The sequence below is a fragment of the Rhododendron vialii genome, chromosome 8a (genome assembly GCF_030253575.1).
Source record: "Rhododendron vialii isolate Sample 1 chromosome 8a, ASM3025357v1".
Lineage (NCBI taxonomy): Eukaryota > Viridiplantae > Streptophyta > Magnoliopsida > Ericales > Ericaceae > Rhododendron > Rhododendron vialii.
The window spans coordinates 33,223,896-33,246,682 of NC_080564.1; the positions used below are offsets into that span (position 1 = coordinate 33,223,896).

General features: G+C 38.6%; 3 protein-coding genes across 4 annotated transcripts; 1 reads left to right on the plus strand and 2 right to left on the minus strand.

Moving 5' to 3' along the window:
• The first annotated feature begins 1,254 nt into the window (after positions 1-1,254).
• LOC131336458 (uncharacterized) lies at positions 1,255-8,174 on the plus strand. Its single transcript, XM_058372314.1, has 7 exons — positions 1,255-1,449; positions 3,149-3,308; positions 3,858-4,066; positions 4,162-4,299; positions 4,388-4,513; positions 4,599-5,971; positions 6,331-8,174. The coding sequence occupies exons 2-7, from the start codon at positions 3,178-3,180 to the stop codon at positions 7,981-7,983; spliced, it is 3,630 nt and encodes a 1,209-aa protein (XP_058228297.1). The 5' UTR covers positions 1,255-1,449; positions 3,149-3,177; the 3' UTR covers positions 7,984-8,174.
• Positions 8,175-10,355: 2,181 nt separating this feature from the next.
• Positions 10,356-12,374, minus strand: LOC131298792 (cytochrome c-type biogenesis CcmH-like mitochondrial protein). Its single transcript, XM_058324261.1, has 4 exons — positions 12,371-12,374; positions 12,045-12,190; positions 10,912-11,043; positions 10,356-10,820 (listed from the first exon to the last, which is right to left on the minus strand). Exons 1-4 carry the CDS (start codon positions 12,372-12,374, stop codon positions 10,665-10,667), a joined length of 438 nt encoding a protein of 145 aa, XP_058180244.1. The 3' UTR covers positions 10,356-10,664.
• A 1,983-nt stretch (positions 12,375-14,357) lies between these two features.
• LOC131336449 (uncharacterized protein At2g24330-like) lies at positions 14,358-22,600 on the minus strand. Of its 2 annotated transcripts, none has more exons than XM_058372303.1 (6): positions 22,177-22,600; positions 19,947-20,224; positions 19,205-19,349; positions 16,792-16,901; positions 15,062-15,482; positions 14,358-14,931 (listed from the first exon to the last, which is right to left on the minus strand). In XM_058372303.1, exons 2-6 carry the CDS (start codon positions 20,220-20,222, stop codon positions 14,660-14,662), a joined length of 1,224 nt encoding a protein of 407 aa, XP_058228286.1. In that variant the 5' UTR covers positions 20,223-20,224; positions 22,177-22,600; the 3' UTR covers positions 14,358-14,659. The 2 variants fall into 2 exon arrangements, with proteins under 2 accessions (XP_058228286.1, XP_058228287.1); XM_058372304.1 differs by having other exon boundaries at positions 19,947-20,237; positions 22,177-22,447.
• Positions 22,601-22,787: the final 187 nt, after the last annotated feature.

The following is a 22,787-nucleotide window of genomic DNA, read 5'->3' on the forward strand; positions in this document are numbered from 1 at the left end:
AACGGTTCTGCGAGTCGATCTGCTGTGTTTTTGTGTTGTTAAATACAGTATAAAACTTTGGTGGGCTAATTAGTTAGGTAAGTAATTTCTTTTTTCGGATTAGGCTTTTGGTGTTGCGCACGTCGAGGCTCTTGCATGTTTTTTTGTTGTGCTGTTTTGGTCGGCTTCTTGTCTTCCTTTGAGTTTGGTTATTGGGTGGCTTATGTTGGTGTGTCCGATGGCGGGTTTTCATCCATACCGTCCATCTCGCGGCAATTAATCGTCCAGATGTGTAATTGTATTTTTAACCGACAATAGGTTATTTTTACCATTCAAAAATACAAATACATCGGGACCATTGATTGTCGAGATGGACAGTCCGAGCCCCATGAAAATCCTCACAAGACAGAATTCTCATAGAGGATCCAGATCCGTGCGCCGGAGATTCTTTGAATCTTTGTATATATATTCTTTTTCAAAGATTTGTAAAATCAAAATAGATGTTAATCCATTAGGAAGCATTTGATTCTTGTAACCTCCACGACAGAATAGAACTATTATATATCTTTTGATTGATAGCTGAGTTTAAGGCTAATTAAAGGGATTATCATTAGGGTTAGGTTAAAAATACTACTAGTTGCATAACCTAATAGCTAGTGGGGTATTGATAGGGACAACATGAAAACCACTATCACGCTTTTTCCCCTGAACCCTTTAATTAAGTGAGTACTGTATTAAAATAGGAATGGATCCTCTCGAGTATTAATCATCATTTTAGACTAGACTGGAATAGTTTAAATCTTGCCAATCCATCTCAATAATTAATTAATACTTGAAATTTGTCGATAGTGTTTTACCAGTCGAAGATGATTATCGTTGTTTAATTATTTATTAGAGTCTTTCTATTGGCAATTCACTGAGGTGTCAATTAGCGAAGAAAAACACAGAAAAAATGTATATGCACACTTTACTCTTTTTAATACACTTTCATTTACTTTTTTCACACATTTCAATAAACTTTTTAAATCTTAATGACGGTCCACTAATCTATTTTTAATTTTTTGCATTTCTTTTAAGAAATTGATTTTGGCACTCCAGTTTTAGCCACTGACACCCTATTTTGTATTTTGATCATGTGATAAAACAAAACTAAAAATAAAATGCCAAAATCACGTCATTTCTCTATTTATATAAAATGGTTCCTTTTGTTACATTTGTGTCATTGCATTAATTTGTGGGCTTTTAAACCAGTTTCCCCTTCTTTCACTCTACCTAAAAAGCCTCTCTCTCTCTCTCTCTCTCTCTCTCTCTCTCTAAAAACCCAGAGAGGAGGGAATAGGGTTTCTCTCACTTGCGCACTTGATTTCCTGTCACCCACTTCCAAATCTTATCCAAAGACCTAATCTCCTGAACATCAAATCAGCTGATCTCTCTCACGAGACCGTTCTTTTGCATTTCCATGGCTCTCAGGTGGGTTTACTCAATTTTCTCTTCTTTTTTCTCTATTATTGTTGCTGTAAAATGTTTGCTTTTATGATATAAATCTTTGTCTTTGATTAACAGTTGATCTAAAGCTAGCTATAGAGAGCTTCATCTTAATTGTCTACATATCTTTAGGTTTACTTGATGATGAAATCCTTTTATTTCATGTGAAATTTGAGTAAAGATTGAATCTTTCGCATTAGGGTTTAACTTTATTGAAGAATTTTAAGCTTTCTTTTCAGTTTAGTCCAATGTTGAATGAATGGTTTCGTGATGTGGTAACAACTTTATTGATGTAAAATTCAAGTTTTTTGATTGTCTGATTTATAAACTAATTCATATGTCTATACTTCTTACGGGCTAATCTATGGGCTGATATGTATGTGAAATTGTTGCCCGAGAAAAAAAAGAGAGAAAATTTTGTGTGATATATTGATTTTGTATATTTCTGATATATTGATTGCGTGATGTATAGATTTTCTCTTGGGAATATGGGTTTGACCTCGTGAATTTTCTTGATGCATACAACTCGGTGAAAAAATGCTTTAGAAAAGTGTTTCTTTACCTTTAAGGGTGGGTTACTATTCTCGGGTCATATTTTATGAAGAAGTAAATTTTTTTTTGAACAGCTATATATGAAGCAGTAATTAACTTGCCATTGGTGGAAGTGTTATAGTCAAGTGTTCCATTCCATTGTTTGCTAAATAAAGCCAAGGCTTATTACTACTAGGAATATTTCACTTCTTGTAAGTGTACCCATTGTGAAGTGATCTGGGCTTCTTCCCAAAACTATAGGATTAATGCATCAGTTTGCTCTATTTAGTTCGTTGTACAATATAAAACCCGTCATTATTTTCAACTTGTATTAAAGAATTTATCAAAAAGAAAAAAGCTTGTATTAAAGCATTTTGTTTGTTGAACATGATACTCAATCTCAGTAGTACATGAGTGTTTGAATTCGAACTTCTGGGCTTCGATCGTAGATTTTTCTGTTATTGCGCCCCTTAAGTGTCTTACTTTACTGATTGTGACGCATGTTGCATGTTGTTATGATAATGTACTATATCAAAAAGAAAAAAGCTTGTATTAAAGCATTTTGTTTGTTGAACATGATACTTGATCTCAGTAGAATATGAGTGTTTGCATTCGAACTTCTGGGCTTCAATCGTAGATTTTTCTGTTATTGCGCGCCTTAAATGTCTTACTTTACTGATTGTGATGCACGCATGTTGTTGTTATGATAATATACTATAGAGTCTAGATCTTATATTTTTAACTCATTTATTAGTTACTAACCAAGGCATAAAAGAATCTTGTTGAAGTAATTACTCCACAACTACAAGCATGTTTTCCCTTAACGATAAAGTAGAAGTCAAAAAACCTTGACTATGCATTTTTTTACCAACTTCTTTGCACCATGTATTTCCGTGGCATAAGTTTTTTGTGGGAATGAATTTTTTCCAGCTCCCGCATGATAACCCTTAAAAACGAAAAGGCAGTATGAATTTAGATTTTTTTTGACATAATCTGTTATAATAGCTAGTATTTCCTTGCTTGAAATTATATGTCAGCTTTGAGTTTCTTAATTTTCGGGAAAAAGTACTAGGGCAGATTGTTCATTTGTTTGTCTATATTTGTAATTTGTATCCAGAACTTTCCATTTTAACCGACTCGTAAATTATCCCAGTTAACTTTCTGAAGACGGAGAGAACCCTCATGGAAGAGGGAGTTTGTGGAGCAAACGTGTTCAAGTCTGGTTCCAAGTCAAGCATTGGACCAAAATCTGATAATTTATCGGACGCCATAGAGAAAAAAGAGGCCGACAAATGCAAGCATTTCTCCATCCGGTATGTGTGAGGCATTGATAGGTTATAAGCATAAGGTTCTTGCTTCCATGCCAGGAATAAGTTGTTTGGTATTTTTTGTCTAACACCAATTTTCCAAAACCTGTTGTACTTATGTCTCCCAATTATCATGATCAAAGTGATAATATGGTGAATAACTCAACTTACTTGTGCATTGTAAGTCTCTTTACATCGAGAATGAAGTCAATGAACCTGAATGCTTAACTTCTGTGGGAAGTTCGACTCTTGTGAGGGCAGTGCTGGATAACCTTTAGCATAATAGACGTTTCTTTCCAATAACCACCTTGTGATATAGTTAATCTTTGGTTTCAATCACTGTTTTGTTGTTTTTTGATTAACAAACTACGTACGCCAGAAATGTAAGCTGTGAATCACTAGTGCATGCATTGTGAAATTAATGTGGAGAACTTAAATATAGTTTCTAGGTTCGGCCGTGAACACGTTTTTTTCTTCCTTTTATTAGTATATTAAAGATTGTGAAAGCTTTCAATGATGGGTTTTCCTAAGAAGTCCCATTTACTGTCAATGTAGTGCTTTTGTTGGTGAGGTCCGCAGAAAAGATCAAAAAATTTGTTGGCCATTTCCTTTGCTTGGTGACAATGAGGAATCCAACAAAGAATCAGATATGCTTCCTCCAATGCATGTCCCTGAGTTCAGATGGTGGGGTTGCCAAAACTGTCTCCAAAGAACTGATGCTTCAGATGATGCAGCAGATATTAGACTGGTTTCCAATTGCTACCGTAAAAGACTGATTTTGACTGCATAAATTTCTCAATGGTGAAGCCATCGCATCACTTAATATTGACATCAAATTTTTTCTTCCTCATCTTGGCAGCATCTGCTGGTACAATTTGTGGATCAAGAAATTCTGATGTCAACACTTCAGTGGACGTAATTGATTCTGAAATTTGCCCATTGACGCATGATCACATGAAAGAAAAGGTGACCAATGTCAAGTCCATCATTAGACGAGGTAAATTTTTTTACTATCATAAGATGATCATAGCAATCCAAGTGCCTTGCTAAACACTAAATGTTCTTTTTTTTTTTGCTCCATGCAGATATGTTATCATCTGAAAACTACAGCAATATTGTGGTAAATGATGTTGATAGGACAATGAAAGAATCAATTTCTTCTGAAATGAAGGTTGCTCAAGTTATCAATGTAGAATTCAATAAAGGGGCAGGTAAGAGTCTTGGTGGTAGTTTTTCAAAAATCAGACATTGTTTTAAGTTTCAATAGACTTGACCCTTAGATTGTTGCTGTTTCAGAAGGGGTAAATCTCACCTTGGAAAACAGTGAACTTGTTGAATTCAGCTATAAAAACGATGGAAGCAGTCAAGTGTGTAAGGGTATCTTAAAATGTGTGAATAACAGTTTCACTGAAGTATTCCGAAAGGAGAAGGGTATGGTTTCCATAATAACTAAACCATGTGAACAAGTGAAGGACATGAAGTGTCACCAAAAACCTGAGCTCAGGACTCTGGAAAATGAGGTTGTACGTACTCTCATTGGTTTTCATACAAGCAAAGATAATCCTTTGGAATCCATTGAGAATGAGGACGATAAGGATGCACATGGTTTCTCAAGCCAAGTTTTTGGTTCTAGAAAGCCACAAAAGTTCCGCTTGCTGAGTGAGATCCTTAGTAGGGATATTTCCGGTGCTTACGCCAAATTTTCCAGTTCTAATAGGAAAACATGTTTCCATGACGTCAACTCAAAAGTTACTCAAACTAAATCTGCAGATGATTCAGAAGAACCTGATGGCCTAGGTTTAGATATTCCTTCAGGAGGTCAGATTTCTGGGGACGAAAATGTTGAAATGGATACTGCGGGTAGTAACAAAAAGAGGAAGGCACTTCATATTGAAGATCGGGAACAAATGAAAAGGTCTAAGAGCTTGGATACAAATGTTCGGATTTATAAGAGTAATAAAGAGAACACTTCTATTGACTCTGCAGTTGCTAATTCTAAATCAGCGAAAGATGCATTTATTTGGAATGGATTACATGGTGATTTCAAAAGTCAATCCAGTCCAAACAAGCCTGAGAGAAAGGTTATTCAAGGCAAGAGGAAAAATAAGACAACTCAACTGTCAGATGATGGATCTGCTGAAAGGGTACTTCATCCATCTCTTACTCAAGGAGTAGACTTAAATCATGGTGTTGTCAATGACAGAGCTACATATAGAAAGGATGTTGTGAGTGACCTGAAAGCCAACACTGTTCTTACTGAAGGTGACAGGCCAACAACTTGTCAAGATGTAAATTGTATGAGCTCTAAAACGAACAACGTTCCTGCTAAAAGATTACAAGAAAAAGCATCGAGAAGAGGACTTCATAGTTTTGTTAAGTATTGCATGGCTGCAGAGGAAACCGCCGAAGAATCTGCTTTGAAGAACCAAAAACATGAGGGGCATCAAGTTGGAAGTGGAACAAACTCTGTAATGACTCACAATAGTGTCATGCCCATAGAAGATAAGGTTATTAGCAAAAAAATAGGACATGCCACTAAAGTGGCCTCTGGACCAGGTTCACCTTCAGGTTTGAAAATTGAAAAGGCTACTCCCAGAAAGTCTAGTTGGACTATCAAGCAAAATAGCACGTCTAAACTTCAAGACGGGGCATCTCCTATCTGGTCAAAGGTACGGGCCTTTTAGTGTCATTGTAACCTCTAGATTCTTGGTATCAAAAAGACTAGTTGTGGTTTGATTTGCTCTTTTTTTCATATCTTTTGTTAGATCTAAATATGAACTGCTGGCTTGCTTAAATTTTTTGCTCACAATAGGAAAACAATAGTGGTCAGATTTCGAAGGGAAATCTCTTTAGCCTGTAATTTTCTTTTGTTGTATTTATATAATCTGAACCTAAACATGCAATCTATAGTCTCTCTCTTTCAACTTGCATGCTGTACACTTCACCTCTTGCACATTTGCCTCTATGGACAGGTTATCTACTGCCGCAATTTTCATGACTTTTGTTCAATTTTATCTTTTCATTTCAGGATCTCCCCTTCATATACAGTTTTGAGAACAAAACGGATGTCCAAGGGCATTCAGAAGCTAAAGACCAAAGTAATGGAAGGGCTGATAAGACGAATGAATCAGAATCTTTAAATGGCATTCCAGTTGAAATTGTGGAGCTCTTAGCCAAGAACCGACATGAGAGGCGTCGTTTAGAAGCTGAGAATGCCAAGGAGAACAAGTTATGCTTGTCAACGAAAACCAAGAATGTGACAGATTCTGAAATATCTGAGTTCAGTGGTTTTCATGAAAAGGAGATGTTGAGATACCCATCGGGGCACAAAATGCTTAAACCTCAGTCCAATGCAGTAGGTAGCATGTCTGCTGCGGGTAGAAGTGTGATGCTTGAACCTGTAGAAGAATCAATAGCCTGCTTTTCTCATCTTAAGAAAACCTTTAAAAGCAGTGGTTCCAAAATAAAACAATCGGAAGGACCTCATGACACTAAGGGAGCTTTTGCATTTTCGGACTCTCCAGTGAACCTTTCAAGTGGAAACCTATTTTCTGAAGCTGGCACTAGCAAGAAATGGGGAGTTAAAAGTTGCAGATGGGATGAGGATAAGCTGGTGGATGGATATCCTAATTCTTCCTTTCAATGTTCAACATCATGTCATCAATGTCAAATTGTTCCTAGTCCTACGCAACGTAGAGGAGCACACCATGTTTCCATGCTGGATGTAGCAGATTGTCCTTTCCGAATTGAAAGCTCTCAGAAATCTGCAACTTTGTCACAAGCACCAAATTGGAACATTAATTTAGAGACGTTCCAGAAGATAAATGAAGAACAGCCATGTGCATGTACAAACAAAAGAATTGGAAATTCGTCAAATCCTATTGGTCAACTGGAGTTATGTTCCAATGAAACCTTGCCTGCCACACAATTGCTGAAACTCATGGATGCTGGGATGAGCACAAAGGTATCAAGAAAAGTGGATAAAAACATGGAGTTCACCAATCAGGCTTCATTTCCTCATATTAGTCATCGTAGTGGCATTTTCCCACTAAATGGAGGACTACGCCGAGATTCCTCTGCTCATAAGGGAGGGAGGTCAAGTGAGTATTTTACTTCAGTTCCCATTTCCGATCCTTTTGCTTTCCCAGGTCAGAGGGATAAAAATTGTGTCGGAAGAAGGCATATTTTGGGTCAGGTTTCTGAGAAAATGGTGAATGATAGGCTTAAATCTAAGGAAACGAAAAGAAGGAAACACTCCGATTACCCCACTGCTGTGCAGGATGCAGATTCTAAGTTGCATAGGTTTGGAGATGGAAGTGGAGGTTTGGGGCAAAAGAAAGTATCCTTCCACATCGACGGCTTGAAGGCGGAGTTTCATCTTCATTCGAACTCAATGATGGTGCCTTCCAAGTCTGGTTTGGTTGAAAGCTCAATTGGCAATGTCGAGGTAGAAAATAAGGTAGGAACAGTTGCACTGATGGAAGGCAGTTGTGGGACAGTTAAACAGTTGATCATATGCTCTCTTAACCGAAATCCGGCTGATTTTAGCATTCCAGAAGCGAGAAACGAATTCACTATACGAGGAGGAGATTTTAAACCAAGGAAAATGGATTCAAAACGAGGTAGACCTAGACTGAGGATGATGAAGCTTCAAGCCATCAAAGAGTCTGCACAACATTGAATCTTGATAGTTGCCGGAAGATATTCCAGGGTTTTGTCAACAGAGACGATCATCTGAAATGTACTTGTGGATAGATAGGAGTGGGTAATTTTCTTCTCCTTTCAAAGGTAGCAGAATTTGAAGGATCCTCATGGTTCAGAAGTGTGTATGTATTGACATTGATCTTAAAGAAGACAGAGACTTTTCATTCACTATGCTTTTCGAAATAGGAAAGAGTTCCCAGAGACCAGCACAGTTGGCCTGCCTTAGACCGACAGGAGAGAGGAACAGTCGAGGTGCGCGTAAGCTGGCCCAGACCTCCCTAACGATGAAAAAAAAAAGGTTGCTGGAATATAAATGCAATGTTAGCATGCTAACTTTTGGAAACATCAACCTGTGGCTTCCAAGGGCCATCTCTCTTCAAAATATTACTACTAAACCATAGGTTGCAATTGAAACTAAATTCGAGCGTTTACTTGCTGTTTTTTTATTCTCTCTTCCTTCTTTTTTTTTTTTATTGAATGGTCAATACCATAAATCAAAGCCATAAGACAGTATAGAAATCATCAAAAGATAAAGAAATGAACCAAAACTATCAAATCCTAGACACAGGCACATACTGCAAGTGCAGACTTGGCGAAACGCCACCGTTACTTAAGAACTAGTCGCGAAAAAGGCAATAGAGAATCCTGCAAGGACCCTCAGCTCGAACCCTATAAAGCACATATGAAATCTGGAGCACGAATCCGCCATCCCAAGGAGCCACACAGCGTGTTGAAGACCCGTCAACCTGATACACAGGCTCGAACCTCAAAACACAAGACGCTACTCCAAGGCAAACTCCCATTGACACGGCGGACTCTGGTCACGAGAAGCGAAACACTGGTAAGCTACAGCCCCACCGCCGAATCCGCGCAGCCACGGTGGGCAGGATAACAGTCCGAGAAGCACAAAAACCAACCAAACGCGCAGGTATAACTACGAATCACCAACTAACACCATAATTAAACTAGATTATTAGCTACTTGATCTCTCTTTTTTTTCTTAAATAAGCTACTTGGCCTCTCTCTCCTTTTGTCTATATTGTTCGCATTTTCTAGCTTCACGTCAACTTTTTTTTAATTATCAATCTGTCCCGAGTAGATGGATTTGTGGTTTTAGCTTATTTTTGTCTTCATTCTAAAAAATTTGAGTTTCAATCATAATTTTTTACTTTTTCTATTTCTCTTGTCGAGACGAATCAATAATCCACACAAATTTGATACAAAATAACCAAATGTAAAAAAAAAATGAATAAAGAAAGAAAAATAAGTCAAGTGGATTATTAAGCCCTACTTGTTTATGTTAACATAAACTTAGGGCCAGTTTGGGAAAAAAATAGATTTTTATTTCTCTATTTAATTTTTTTCACATTTGTTAATTTTGTATAAATGTTTCGTGGATTATTGGTTTATCTCGATGAAAATAATTTGTAAAGTAAAAAATTGTGAACAAAATACTTTTAAAAAAAATTCACTATAGACAAAATCAATTCAAAATAGATAGATTTTTTAAATTAACACAAAATAATCAAAATGTCTTTTGAATTATTTTTGTCTTAATTCAAAAAAAAAATCTAATTCATTACATTTTACTTTTAAAATTTCTCTTGTAGAGATGAACCAATAATTGATGAAAAATAGACACAAGCTAATAAGTGCAAGAAAATTTTGAATGAGGAAAAACTAACAATCCGGCTTTTTAAGGAAGACATTTTTTTAATAAAGGAGGATGAAAGCGCAAGAAGGAAATCGGAGCGGGAGGTAAGACACGCTTCTTTGTAAGCGTGATTTCCAACATGGTTTCTACATGGGCGCTTTTGTTTCTCACGAGTTTGAGGTGGCCATGGGTAGAAGAAGGCAGTCAGAGTTTCAATCAAAAGCGTGTTTGCGTTTTGCGCTTTCAACTTTGTGCGGCCTGGAGCAAATGTTTGCGGCCATGAGCAAAAATTCGCTGCCAGTGTTACCAATAAGCGCGTTCACAGTTCACGCTTCCTATCAACACGGCCACGAGTTAAATTTCACGCATCTTGTTATCAAACAGAAACACAGGGCTCCAATGAAACTTATGGAGAACCCAAACTCGATTCTCGATCACCTAATCTGATCACCCAGCGGAACACCATAATTCTTCATTCAAACTATTTCCCTCATTCATCTTCTTCAAAATATTTCCCTCATGCGTCATGTGGAACTCATGTGCGTCAGAGAGTTTTACACACCTATCTACACGGGGCCCAGGAGAAAATGGTGCCCGGTCCCTGAAGGTGGGTTTGGTGGAGACAACGAAACTAAGAAAGCTGGTTCCACAGAGAAACTCAGTTCAGACAGGATGAAACAGGAATTTGAAGTTCATAAACAGGAAATAATATTTTAAACACAATACCAGTCACATACAGTGAACAATGAAGTTCTGAAATTGTTGAAAATATTCTTAACCACAGTGAACTTGAATACTGTTAAAGATACAAATTTGTATCACAATCTAATTTCTCGTTATCATAAAAACCAGGCCCACATTGCGAAGGTGAAAGCCATGGAACTCATCAACAAGCTGATCCACCCTTCGATTTTCTCATTGGTAATCGTGTAAGAGCTCTTGAAGAAACTGAGAGGTTATTGACCAAGCCACTTCCGCCACCAAGAGGATAAAGGATTTCTTTGTCAACGAGGAGGAGTAAGGAGGTCAAGCATGGTTTGTTTCTCTTTCGGAGTTGGAGGAACACCTCTAACTAGGTTCAACGCCATGATGTGCACATTAGTATTTTGCCTATGCTTGTTGTAAGCCCATATTCCTCCAGCAGCACCTGCAACTAGAAGCTGATCCAAAAACCAAATGATGGAAAATCAGAACTTTTTCTTGTGAGGGGGTAGTAAAAAAGCTTAAGGTGGTCCTCTAAAAAAAACTGATCGGCGATAGCCACAAAGCTGCAGTCTGCAAATCAAACTTTGGTGCATAAAGAACTGTCTCCCCAAAATCGTCCTCGAGCTTTTTGTAGATATCTTTATCAGATTTCCCAGCTCGAATTTCATCACAAATTAACTGGAGTACAACAAAACATCATTCAGAATATGCAGGTAGAGTTTTTTTTTTGATCAGCAAAAAAAAGTTTTATGCTGGTAGAGTTGATGAGTAGTATACAATTCGATCGAGTAAGAGAAAAATGACTATGATTTGACAAGAACCAGGAACCTAATCTTATTATGCAGCAACTTAGGCTTTCTGAGGGAAACAAATGCACAACCCTCAGTGGACAGGGTTGAGGCCAACAAAGGATGAATATTTTTGTTATTTCTAAATACATCAGCATGCAATGGTAGCACATCAACAGCAAAGTACATACAAGAAATTTGCTTCCAGCTATAATTCATGGTTCTTTGATAATTCACTTGTTAAGCAAACAGGATGACTCCAGCAAATGAGGAATGCTAATTCTTTATATCATCATAGTTTGGTTTTCCAACAGATCAAAGGGAAAACAATCATAATCATCCTCCCAATGGATCAAACACTAAGCCACTAGTCAAGACTCTAGCCACCATTTTGAAGGGAAAAGATTTCAAGTTTTTCAGTGCATTAAGATATACATGCCTTGGGGGTAGAAGAGAAAAAGATAGCATCAAATGTGACAAAAACATACCGTCTGTGAATAGCTTGACGAAAGAATAACGACATATCATTGGAAGTTAAACAAACAAAAGGCGACATGAAAGGTGAGAACTTGACAATGTACTTCATCCAGCATTCATAAAGCTTTTTTACACATCACAGCCCAATTAAGTCAGGAACCAAGCAAATAAACACCTGCAACCTACCTACGAATTGCCAACAAATGATTCAAGATTATTCCACAGCTAACAACTACTTTTGGTCATATTTCTCTTATCCATCGATCACCACCAGATAGTACCACACCGATGATTATAACCCAGCGTCATATGCAACAAGAAGAATAATATATTCCCCTATCCTATCATGCACTTGGGCGTATATATTCCTGGCTATTTGCAACAACAAGAATATTAGCTAGCAAAATGAATTACCTTCCTGAGGAGAATGGCAACATCTGCTTGTGAATCTTCAATGGACTGACTGCCACACTCAGTGCAACGGACATTGTGACTGATGTTTCTGGCCCTGGCGTCTACCACCTGCGCATTCCTTACTGCATCCTCTGCACCCTCCGTCCCTCAATAATTCTCTAACTTAAGCTGCTACAGAAGTTAAACGAAACACCCGATAGCCATGTCAATCGAAACAACATAAGAGTAACTCCCAGTTCAAGAATTCTCGACTCTGGTTTTCAGCTGGACACTTCATCAAACAGTTAGCGTTACTAATTACCATCTCACGCCACCCAGCAGATTACCCATGAACCCAAGTTGGGTCAATTCTCAATAGGTTCAATATTTTTCTAAAGTTCAGTATTGACCACTACTTAATGACACTTGACAACTCTAATTCCGAAATTTAACCATGAGACTAAACGTAAAGAAATTAGAAGCCCATGCGTATAAGCTCGCGAAAGTAATGGACATATAGAATTACCTGAGAGAGGAACAGAAATGCTTCAATCGCCAACCCAGTAATCAAAGGCGGGTTTTTTTTCCTTGAAAAACCGGGTCTGGCTTAGTTGTACTAGCAATGGCGGCGAGACCTTTTCTTCAAAAACAACGGCGGCGAGTTTGTATGCCAGAAAAAAACTCGCCTTAGAAGATGATAGGCGGTGAGTGCCGTGGATTTCCCCTTCCGCCGGCGAGGTGCAGTGCGTGGTGATGAAAAGCCTTCTTTTAGATTTATTTCAAAGATCTAAATCGTTCATGTTGTAGAAATCATCAAGAACACTAACCCTAGTAAAATTCATTGCAATCGGATACAAAGAAATATCTTATCGAGAAGTTAAATTAAGTTTTTGTGATTGTAATAATGGGCTTAGTTGCACTGAATCAATGTAATATGAGGTTTGGCTACTGGTAATCAAATATGAAATTATTTCTGATTTATTTCAAAGATCTAAATGGTTCATGTTGTATAATTCATCAAGAACACTAACCCTAGTAAGATTCACTGTAATCGGATACAGATAACCATATTATCGAGAAGTTAAATGAAGTTTTTGCGTTCATAATAATGGGTTTGGCTGCATTGAATCAAGTCCAATAAAACTGGCTTTTGGAAATCGTTTAAGCAGGAAACCTCGCGGGTTCAAGGCAGGAGGTCCAGTTAAGGCTAAACTGCACTGTAACCCCAAGATTTCACTCAAATCACATTGAATGCCCCTTAATTTTCTAAAATCTTGTGAGATTGTATAACACTTGGACCCATATTTCTAACGAAACAATATTCAAATTACCAAAAGTTGCCCTCATTTTCTCTTCTTCTTCTTTTTTAATCACAGAACATATGGCAGTTCATATAGCTCTAAACTCATCAAACCCTCCCGCTCACTTTGTATTGCTGATTAACTATTGCTCAAATTTATACACAATTTTTTTCCCCTCAATTTGAAAAATTATTCAGTGCATTTGGCCACACAGGCACATCATTGGTCTTGACGAGGAATCTCAAAATTAAAAAGAAATACAGTAGAGAATTTTAAAATGACACCTTAACTTTCTCCCAAGTGTCCCATAGATCTTAGTTTATTCAATAAAGCACCTATACTTATTTATTTTTGAACGGTGACACCTACCCTTATATTCCGTCCATTTTGTCAAAAAAAGTGCTGATGTGGCATCTTTTGCTATTTTTCTGTTTTTCCACTATGGAGTTTCTTCTCCCATTTTACTGTTTCTTTTCTCTTGGCAAGGTTTTTCTTAGTCCAGCTACCTCCACCCTAGACTCTGGTTTGCCCAAATTCGGTGGTGGCTTTTGGCGAATAATAGTTTTGGTGTTGGTTCATGAGTTTGGTGCTTGTGCAGGTTCACAGACATCCATCAATTGCCCGTTCGCAAGATTGAGATTGAGAAATTTTGGTGTTAGAATTTGGGAAGTTAAGTAACTTGTTTAATTATAGACTCATTTGGGGAGAGATAACGGTCTTTTGCTGTTGTATTAGTTTATTTTGTATGATTGGAAATGAAACTTATACCATTTTGACAACAAAAAAAAAAATGAATGAAAAATTGGAGTGAGCAAAATTCTTTTGGATTGAAAAGTAGAAGAAACAGGTTTGCTGAAGGCATGAAGTTGTTGACAACGGTTATATGTACCTCATCACTATTTTTCCTTAACGTTAGCCTATTGAAGGATTTCTCAGTGGAAGAAATCAATGAACTTTTCTCCAGAAAATACTGGCTATGAGAAAAGGCCATCCATATAGGCCTGCCAATGCACTTGATAAAATCTCCAAAAGATTTCAAATGCAAATACTTCCTTGTATACACTGTCGGCACCACAACTCACATGTATTGAGCAAAGTCAGGAACTTTGCCGAATCGCAGTAACTTCACCGGCATAAACCCAAACAGGCTAGGGATGGAACACGCCGTATGATTTAGTTAAACCTTTAAAAGAACTATAATTACACAAAGAAACAAGAAGCAAACTCAAGCAGTCTCTGCACTCAGAGGCGCTCTGACCTATGAAGAAGTACGATTCTCAAAAGCACGCGAAACCAAAACCCCTTCGCCATTATAATTCCACCTGAAGTCTGCCTTCAACTAGGAGTAATTGGATCCAAATCCCCAGACACAAGTCTTCCGCTTCCTTCTGTATTTTCAACAGCAGCTGTCACTGGGCTACTACTTGCAGGAATCATTTCACTCACTGTAACACCACCGCTGTACAGTTGCGTACTGCTCTTTGCCATTTCGGGGCTCATACTAGGGGAGTTGGAACCAGAAACACCAAGATGTTTTGACCGATTCAGGGCATTGCAGTGTGGGCAATAGTATACTATGTACGGGAAATCCTCCTTCCTTGCAAGCCCTGCACAAAATGATAGGACAACAAATTACCTTTTATCACCACATTCTGCACGAAGCCAAACTGATTATGCTAAGCATTGTCAATCTCTTCTTATGTCTTGTCTAAATGATGGGCACCGAAGTTTACTCACCATTGTGCATATGGCAGTTGCCACATATTAGAGCATAAGACTGTGTTGGATCCTCACCCACCAGCAATGCTGCAATCCGAGCAATCCACCCTCCATCTTGCGTGGTTGATCCTGGATTATGATGTTCCACAACCACCTGATTATGCTCAGAAGTCTCAGAACCCTCATTCCCTGTATTATCAAGCATTTGTTCGTCAGTGTGTTGCAACAGAGGACTCTCTGTGCCACTGGATCTCGTGCGGGGCTGATTTCTATGTCGAAGACCAGCAGATTGGACAATCTCAACATCGTTGCTCTTTCCTGTTGGGGCATTGAGCTTAGAGTCATCTCCTACATACACTTTCAAGCCAGAATCTGAACCCAATTTGGATGCAAGGACACTTGCAGCAGCTGCCTTGGCTGCTGGGTCAGGGTCATACCTCTGCAGTTGAAATTTTGCCATTAATATACGAAGCATTTCAGGTATGGAAAGTATTTCATTCGCTAGGCAATATGGAAATTGGCTCAATTTGCAAATACGGTCTTATGCCTGAGAAGAGGCATTAATGTAGAAAATGAGAAATATAACATGAATACCGAGCGAAATACACTCCACAGCAGGGGGAAAGAAAGGCTCCACAAAAATCTTAAACTGTCAGACAGCTTTGCTCATGAGTCATGATTCATGAATCCCAACAATTCAGGGCTTTGTCACTTGTCAGTACCAGTTTTGAACCCAGGGACGAGAGCTTCCAAAGTGGACACAGGAAGCCAACAAGCCACCGGAAGCTGGTGAATCCCAACAATTCCTCTCTCAGAACTAGTTCAAACATTGGCAGCATTTTATGCCTGCCGATTTTGCAATTGACACACTATCTCATTTTGCTCCCCATCTTTTCAACAACTCTTTCACCTAAAATTTCAAAGGCTAAATTACACCGACTGACCTAGACAATTACAAGAACCTCCCCTAAGGTTTAAAAAATGAAGTAACCTCCCTCATGCCTTAACCTAGATTTACAACCAAACACCAAAGCCAATGATCACTTCCAGATTAATGCCGACAGTCGTCAAGCCAACCCACTCTCTCAGTTGGGTGTTGAATGGTGGGCGTTAAATTTGAGTTTTGACTATAGCCTTGGCGAGGGGTTTGGGGATGGTGGTCAACTACGATGGTTTGGGGATTGGGCTGTGAGAGGCAGATTTTGCGCTAGGGCTCACATCCTCGTTTACCTCTAATGTTAGCAATTACACATCCAAACCTTAAACCACCCCAAATTCTCTTTGATCAATTCAACACAATTCAAATTGAAACCTTGCACAATCAAATCAAACCACTACTATTCCAAATTTATAAAACTATGATTGCAACAAACCAACCCCAACAACCAAATTGAAGTCAAGCTTGTTAGATCAACTGGGATTATTGTGTTCGATGGCAGGCTTAAATTTGAGCATGAAGCAAGTTGGGTTTCATGGAGAGAGAGAGAGAGAGAGAGAGAGAGAGAGAGAGAGAGAGAGAGAGGTTTTTGGGCTTTGGTTGGTATGAAAAAATGGTTGGGGCTTTGGATTAGATGAATGATGATGGTACTATCTGCTATAATTGGCTAATCCACATACAGTTGAAAATCAACCCATGCATTTCACATTCTGAAAAATAAATAGTTCACTAATACTGCACAGAGAGATCAAATAATAGCAAGACGCCACAAAACAATAATAGAACGGTACTTGCTCTGTAGTCATATCACCTGAATTAGCTGCTGTGTAATATAGTAATTTGTCTTCTCTTTAAGCTCATCAATCTTTTCTTGCCTTTCAGCCCGAAGCTTTTCCAAAGTTTTCTGATCCTTACGGTCACCTATTAGATCACACACGAAAGCATGGAAAAATGAGAAAGCCTATTTCTAGTCAGGATGCCCCTGTATGGTTTTCCAAATCCACGAAATAGTTATAAGCGTGACGTCGTACCAAACAGGGAACAAAAGACTTAATCATGCAGATGTACAGGTAAACTTCCTTTTGCAAATAACCAAGAGTAGAAACCAAAATGACTTGAATTAGGAATGTTATCAGCATGGAAATAAATCTGGTAAAAACTACTTCTATCCAAGTAAAGGGCAAGTGCCCACACCCTCTTTTATTTAAGAGTTGGTCATTTTTTTCCCGCAAGGTAAGTTTTGAGTGTGCAAGCCCCGAAAATTCATCGAATACTTCACAAGGAAATTTAGTTGTATGCTTGTAAGGAGGAATTATAGCCAGGTTCAAAGTCTCAAACGTTACTATTCAGCACCAATTGAGTGGATCTAAAGCAAACCAAACCAAGCCTTATGTCCAAATCAATTGGGGTCGGCCATGTGAAACCGTTTTCTCCACTGAGCTCTGTCCTTTAGAATAAAACAACCATTCTTATATATTGAGCCTTGGTTCAGCATCCAGTATGAAATTTGCATGTATCAACATGCTACAAGGGAAAAAAGAATAGTACCTGTGTCCAAAACATCACTCGTTACCCATCGTATCAACCGATGGGAAAAAAAGAATTGTACCAGTACCCAAAAAAGAAACTGCTCCATGTTAGGGTTGAAATTGAATTAACGTGCATGATTTCCAAAAAACTGTGAGATCCAGCCCTCTCTCTCCACTTTATACTTCCGTTTTGGCTCTCAGCCCCTTTCATTTCAAATTTGGAACTCCTTTACCCGTATTAAATCACCCTCTCTCTCTCTCATTCTCTCCCTAATCCCTCTCTCACTCTCTAATTTCTCTCTTAGTCTCCTGTAACGAAGTAGGACACCCCGCAACGGTTACCTTATCTCCACCAACCTCCGCTGCCACTTCAATATTTAGGAGCCAATTGGGCCTCCTGGGCATACTGAGCCAATCAAAAAGAACGTCCAATGTTTAGGACTTCATGAATCCTGCAGCTCAAACAGGTCTTGTCTAATTTATCATCTCGATCTCCATTTGATTTACAACTACGAGCATGTAATATTTATATATGTCATTCTGAAATCTAAAGACAAACTTTTTACCCTTTTGGTTTCAGCATCCTGAAATCCACGCATCACACTTTGAATCCATTATAGCTATGATTTACAACTACGAACAAATACGTCGATAGGTTCTTGCGAGAAAGGCTCTGCATAATCTGAGGGTAACAGTTTTCTTTGGTTTAATTTATTTGTTTGAGAGGTTTTAGGTTGGGTTCCAATCATCTTGAGCTGCTGCAGCTTTAGCCACGGGCCATTTTCTAGTACATACTCATACACCCCACACAGCCAACCCCCAAGTCCCCACCAACCACACCATTATACCCACGGACAACCCTCCACTGAAACCAACCATAGCCCAGCCCAGCCCAGCCCTCCACTACACTCCTCAACGAAAATCGGCTTCCATATAACCAAAAAATTTAACAATTCTGAAGCCAGAGAGCTTATGGACCAGCACTGACAATAACCGCACCTGAAGGATTTCGACATGGCTTGTTTTGTTTTCTGTCATACAGAGCTTGAGAATTGAACAATATCATATTGAATCCTAGTTCTCATATAATAACCTGTACACCATGGCTAGGTTACCTCAATATTCCTTTTGTACATATAATTATCAAAAAATAACTTCCCTACCTGATTTTTATTGGTGCCTTGCTGATTTCTGTATAGCAATTTTTTATTTGTATTCCCATTGTTGCCTGATATAAAAAAGGACATCTATCAGTAGAGAACTCAGTAGTAACCTAAGGCACTCGTTTAGCAATCAACGTAAGTAGCGACCTAAGGCATGATGCTAAATTCCAAAAAGCATGTTTTTTATTGGTCCAGGATCCACACAACTGAGCATGAAATTTGCAAATCCTAAATTGCTCCAAGAGACAGTTGAGCCAAATAATTGAAGCAAAGCATCCGACAATAATCTAAACCGAAGGAACAGATTCCACATTCCAACACCGTAGACTTAGCAAAAATACAAAAACCAAACATAAAGTTCACAGGGAGTCCAAATCAAAGGAAATCATCTGCCCAAGCATTAAAAGAAAAGAGAGAAATTTATATATCAGAAAAGAGGAAAATAACAAAAGTAAAATAGTGAATCAAAAAACAAGAAATGTAATATGGGATATATATATACAGCATTCTGGAAGAGTTTTCAGATACTTACACATCCTTGTGAAGGATACAAGTGCTGAGTAAGTAATAGACGATAACCCCGGCAAAAGAAACATTGGCAGAACCCGAAGTGCCCTCATTTTCCAGTTCAAATCTAAGGACCTTGTTGTCATGATAGCGTAAATCACTGCAATAACCTGGCAACGGAAATTGTCTTAATACTCAAAGGACTTAGAGAATATAGACTGAATAAAGTAGTGCTTTTGCACTGAATAAAGCAAAAATGCAATTACCAATCAATAACGAACTGAAACACAATAAGCCACTTATATTTCTTCAACATTCATGCACGGGCAAACATCACCAGCTAAAAGAAAATATCAATCAGAAGCAAAGAAAAAAAAAATCAGATTGAAGTTTACTTTTACCATAACAATCTAGAAAACTGTCCAAGAGCAATATAACTCAAATTCTCACATTCCAAAACTTGCCCTTAAAAGCAAACTTGTTTGAGCCAGTACCAGGATGCAATGCCCCAATTCGACTACTCTCAACAACGGTCCTCAAGAAAAAGGCATCAAGGGGATGCCACCCATGTACAAAAAGAAAACGAAGAACCAAAAGGCCAACAACACCAAAAGAGACCAATAAAAAAGAGCCTATACACTGCTCTACTTGAAGAAAACTCAAATGATAATAACAAATGAAGTTTTGCAAATGCATACCTAAACTTTAATGCCACACAAACGAATTCTCAGTCCCAATATAAAGAAATAAAAGGAAACACATCTTACCTCGAAAATAACAGAGAATATTATCAGATGCCTAATCATCCTTCTCCAACTTCGAGATCTCTTTTTCATTCTAGCAAGAACAGTAGCTTCTTCCTTTGAAATGTGTTGCAGTCTCTTCTCAAAATCATCACCATGTTGTCTAAAGAGTCCATTCCAAATACGAGATAGCACCCCTTTCTGCTTCTTCTTCACAATGGTCGCACTGTCATTCTTTTCAGTGGCAAGCACATCCAAATTCTTTCCTGTCTCTTGGGCCTTATTGGACTCTCCAGCCATTCCTACAGGTTATTTCTAACTCAGAAACACAAATAGATTCATTTTATATACGTTAACTATCTAAACTGGTAGGCCAAAACAGGCAAACAAAAATGTACTACTACATTAGCTAGAATAGTGATGAATGGGTATGCATTCAAAAAAAAGTTCACCATGAAACAACACTGATTCACGGTACCGGAGGCACTAAGATCATATTCCCCTCGAGGCATGTGAGATCATAGGTAACATGCAAAACACGCTCTAGCCTAAGAGAATCTAGGCACCGACTTTTGTAGCTGAGTAAGAACCAATGAACCATCTTCCTAGAAAATTTAACATTGAATCTTGAATCTGGATTTAAAAAGCTGCTCTCTCTAAGAAAAGCAGAAGTGCATGGTTTACAAATATACAATTTGTAACCCATCCCACACTGTAAGTTTTCATGGGCGATATTAGGTATACAATGAATCCAAACAACATTGCGTTGGATAACCCTTTGGGTGAGTTTATGATTTAGGGCCAATCATAGAGCACGAATGCATGGGTTTGAGGAATCATTGTGTGAAGCCTAGAAAGGTATTATTCTCTGTAAAGTAACTCTGGCAATATATCCTGTGCCTGCGAGTGACTCTAGAACTTCAACTTGGGAAGTAAGAAATGACCCTATCCGATGTTAGAATTTTGCATGGTGATCTTGGCGTCCTTGGCTATCCCTTTTGCGAGAAGCAATGTCACGTATCTTATCTTTGGTAAAGAAGCTAATGTGAAATGCGCAAGCATGAGGGCAAGCTCACCTCAACAACTAGCTTTTCAGGTCTAATTCTACCCCAGACAATGTACCATCAGAAAAGTACCCAAGTATATTAGGATCATAGGATGGTGCACGTCCTCAACATGAACGAGGAAGGTGTCGTTAACACGCTGTGTCACTGTGTAATGGAGGATGCGAAGCAAAGTCCCGCATTATCTAGGTGTGAAAATGATGTAGATGTAGAGTATACAAACCTGAGGGCACACCGCACCTTAATTACCAGGTTGTTAAACAATTTCTACCTAAGATCCTCAAACGATGTTGTCCCCACCTCAAGTGTGCAGTCAAAATCGGAGCTCACTACTGCGACAAAGGAAGGGCTGAAAGTCATTCACTAGATGTGTACAACGACTCCGCTAGTCATCTTCTTCGAGAGTACTTTCAGGTGATTTGTCACGGTTGCTTTACTTATGGTACCAGAGCTAGCTTGTGCGAGAGTCTGTGTGGATCCAGGGACACTGTATGCTAAGCCTAGGGAATAATCTAGTGTGTAAAGTCATAGCCACTAAGGAAAAAAGCTGAGTCATAATGACTCTAGCGCTCAATCTCTTATCCACGATATGACCTATGCCACCTACCCTGCTTTGAAAGTTGGCTCGGTATCTAGGTTACGCAAGTAGGACTGTAGGAGTAACAATCCTATTGTCCATGGCTAGCTCTTTTGGGTGAGCTTCCTGAATTTTTTTTTCTTTGGACATCATAAAATTGCAATACGGAAAGGGGGGAGGGGGGGGGGGGGGGGGTGTGTGTGTGTGGAAACAAAAAACAAAGCGTACGTTTCAATGAAATTTTGAGTGTGACAAACGTAGGCTTCGCTTTACAAGTCGAAAGCTTAAGCTAGTGTGTTCCAGGTAAAGATCCATATTCCATACAAGCCCGGGAATTATGGAACTAAACTCATACATGACACGTTAAAGCTACGTGCAACAGATTCACAATGTAAAAGAAGCTATATTCAGGGCCGGCCCCGGTAGACGCCTAGAAAAGCCACTAAAAGAGTGGTACTAGTGCATCTGCGTCCAATTGATATCATACCTGGTGTGTGGATCGGACATCCTAATACTCTTTTCAACGAGCGATTACTTACTTACTAGGCCCCAAAACATGTCATGTTTAAGCATCTAAAATTAAGGGGAGAGAGAGAGAGAGAGAGACGAGTACCTGATCGATTATGGGCTGGTTGTAATGGCGCAGAAGTATGGATGTATGAGGCGACGATTACAAAGGAAAACCGAGAATTCGATCCTCTGTGTTGAATCGAATTGCTCCCCTCCTCAGGGATCACAGTTCAGAGGTCGGCAACTTGCTACGCCTGAGATGCAACTCTGGATTTGGGATCTCACGCCACGCCGAGTTTTCAATTTCATTTCAGACTTCTCTTTTAGTATATTTTATACTCCTATTACTTTCCAGTTTTTGATTACTTCGTTGGGAATTAATGTATTCTTTGGAAGCAAAAGTCCTAATCAATGTATAAAAACATTCAAATAAAAAAAATTCCCTAATCAAGAGAGAGAGGGGGAGAGAGAGACTGTCTAAATGGTCTGGAGGAACAAAAATGATACTCACGTAATGATCTAAACATAATATCAAACATAACTTTTCATATATATATATATATATATATATATATATATATATATATATATATATATATATATATATATATATATATATGTGTGTGTGTGTGAGCTCCACTCACATTATTATGTATGGGGCCTACATGCAGGGGCGGACCTACCATAGGACACGTGGGGTCACGTGCCCCCACG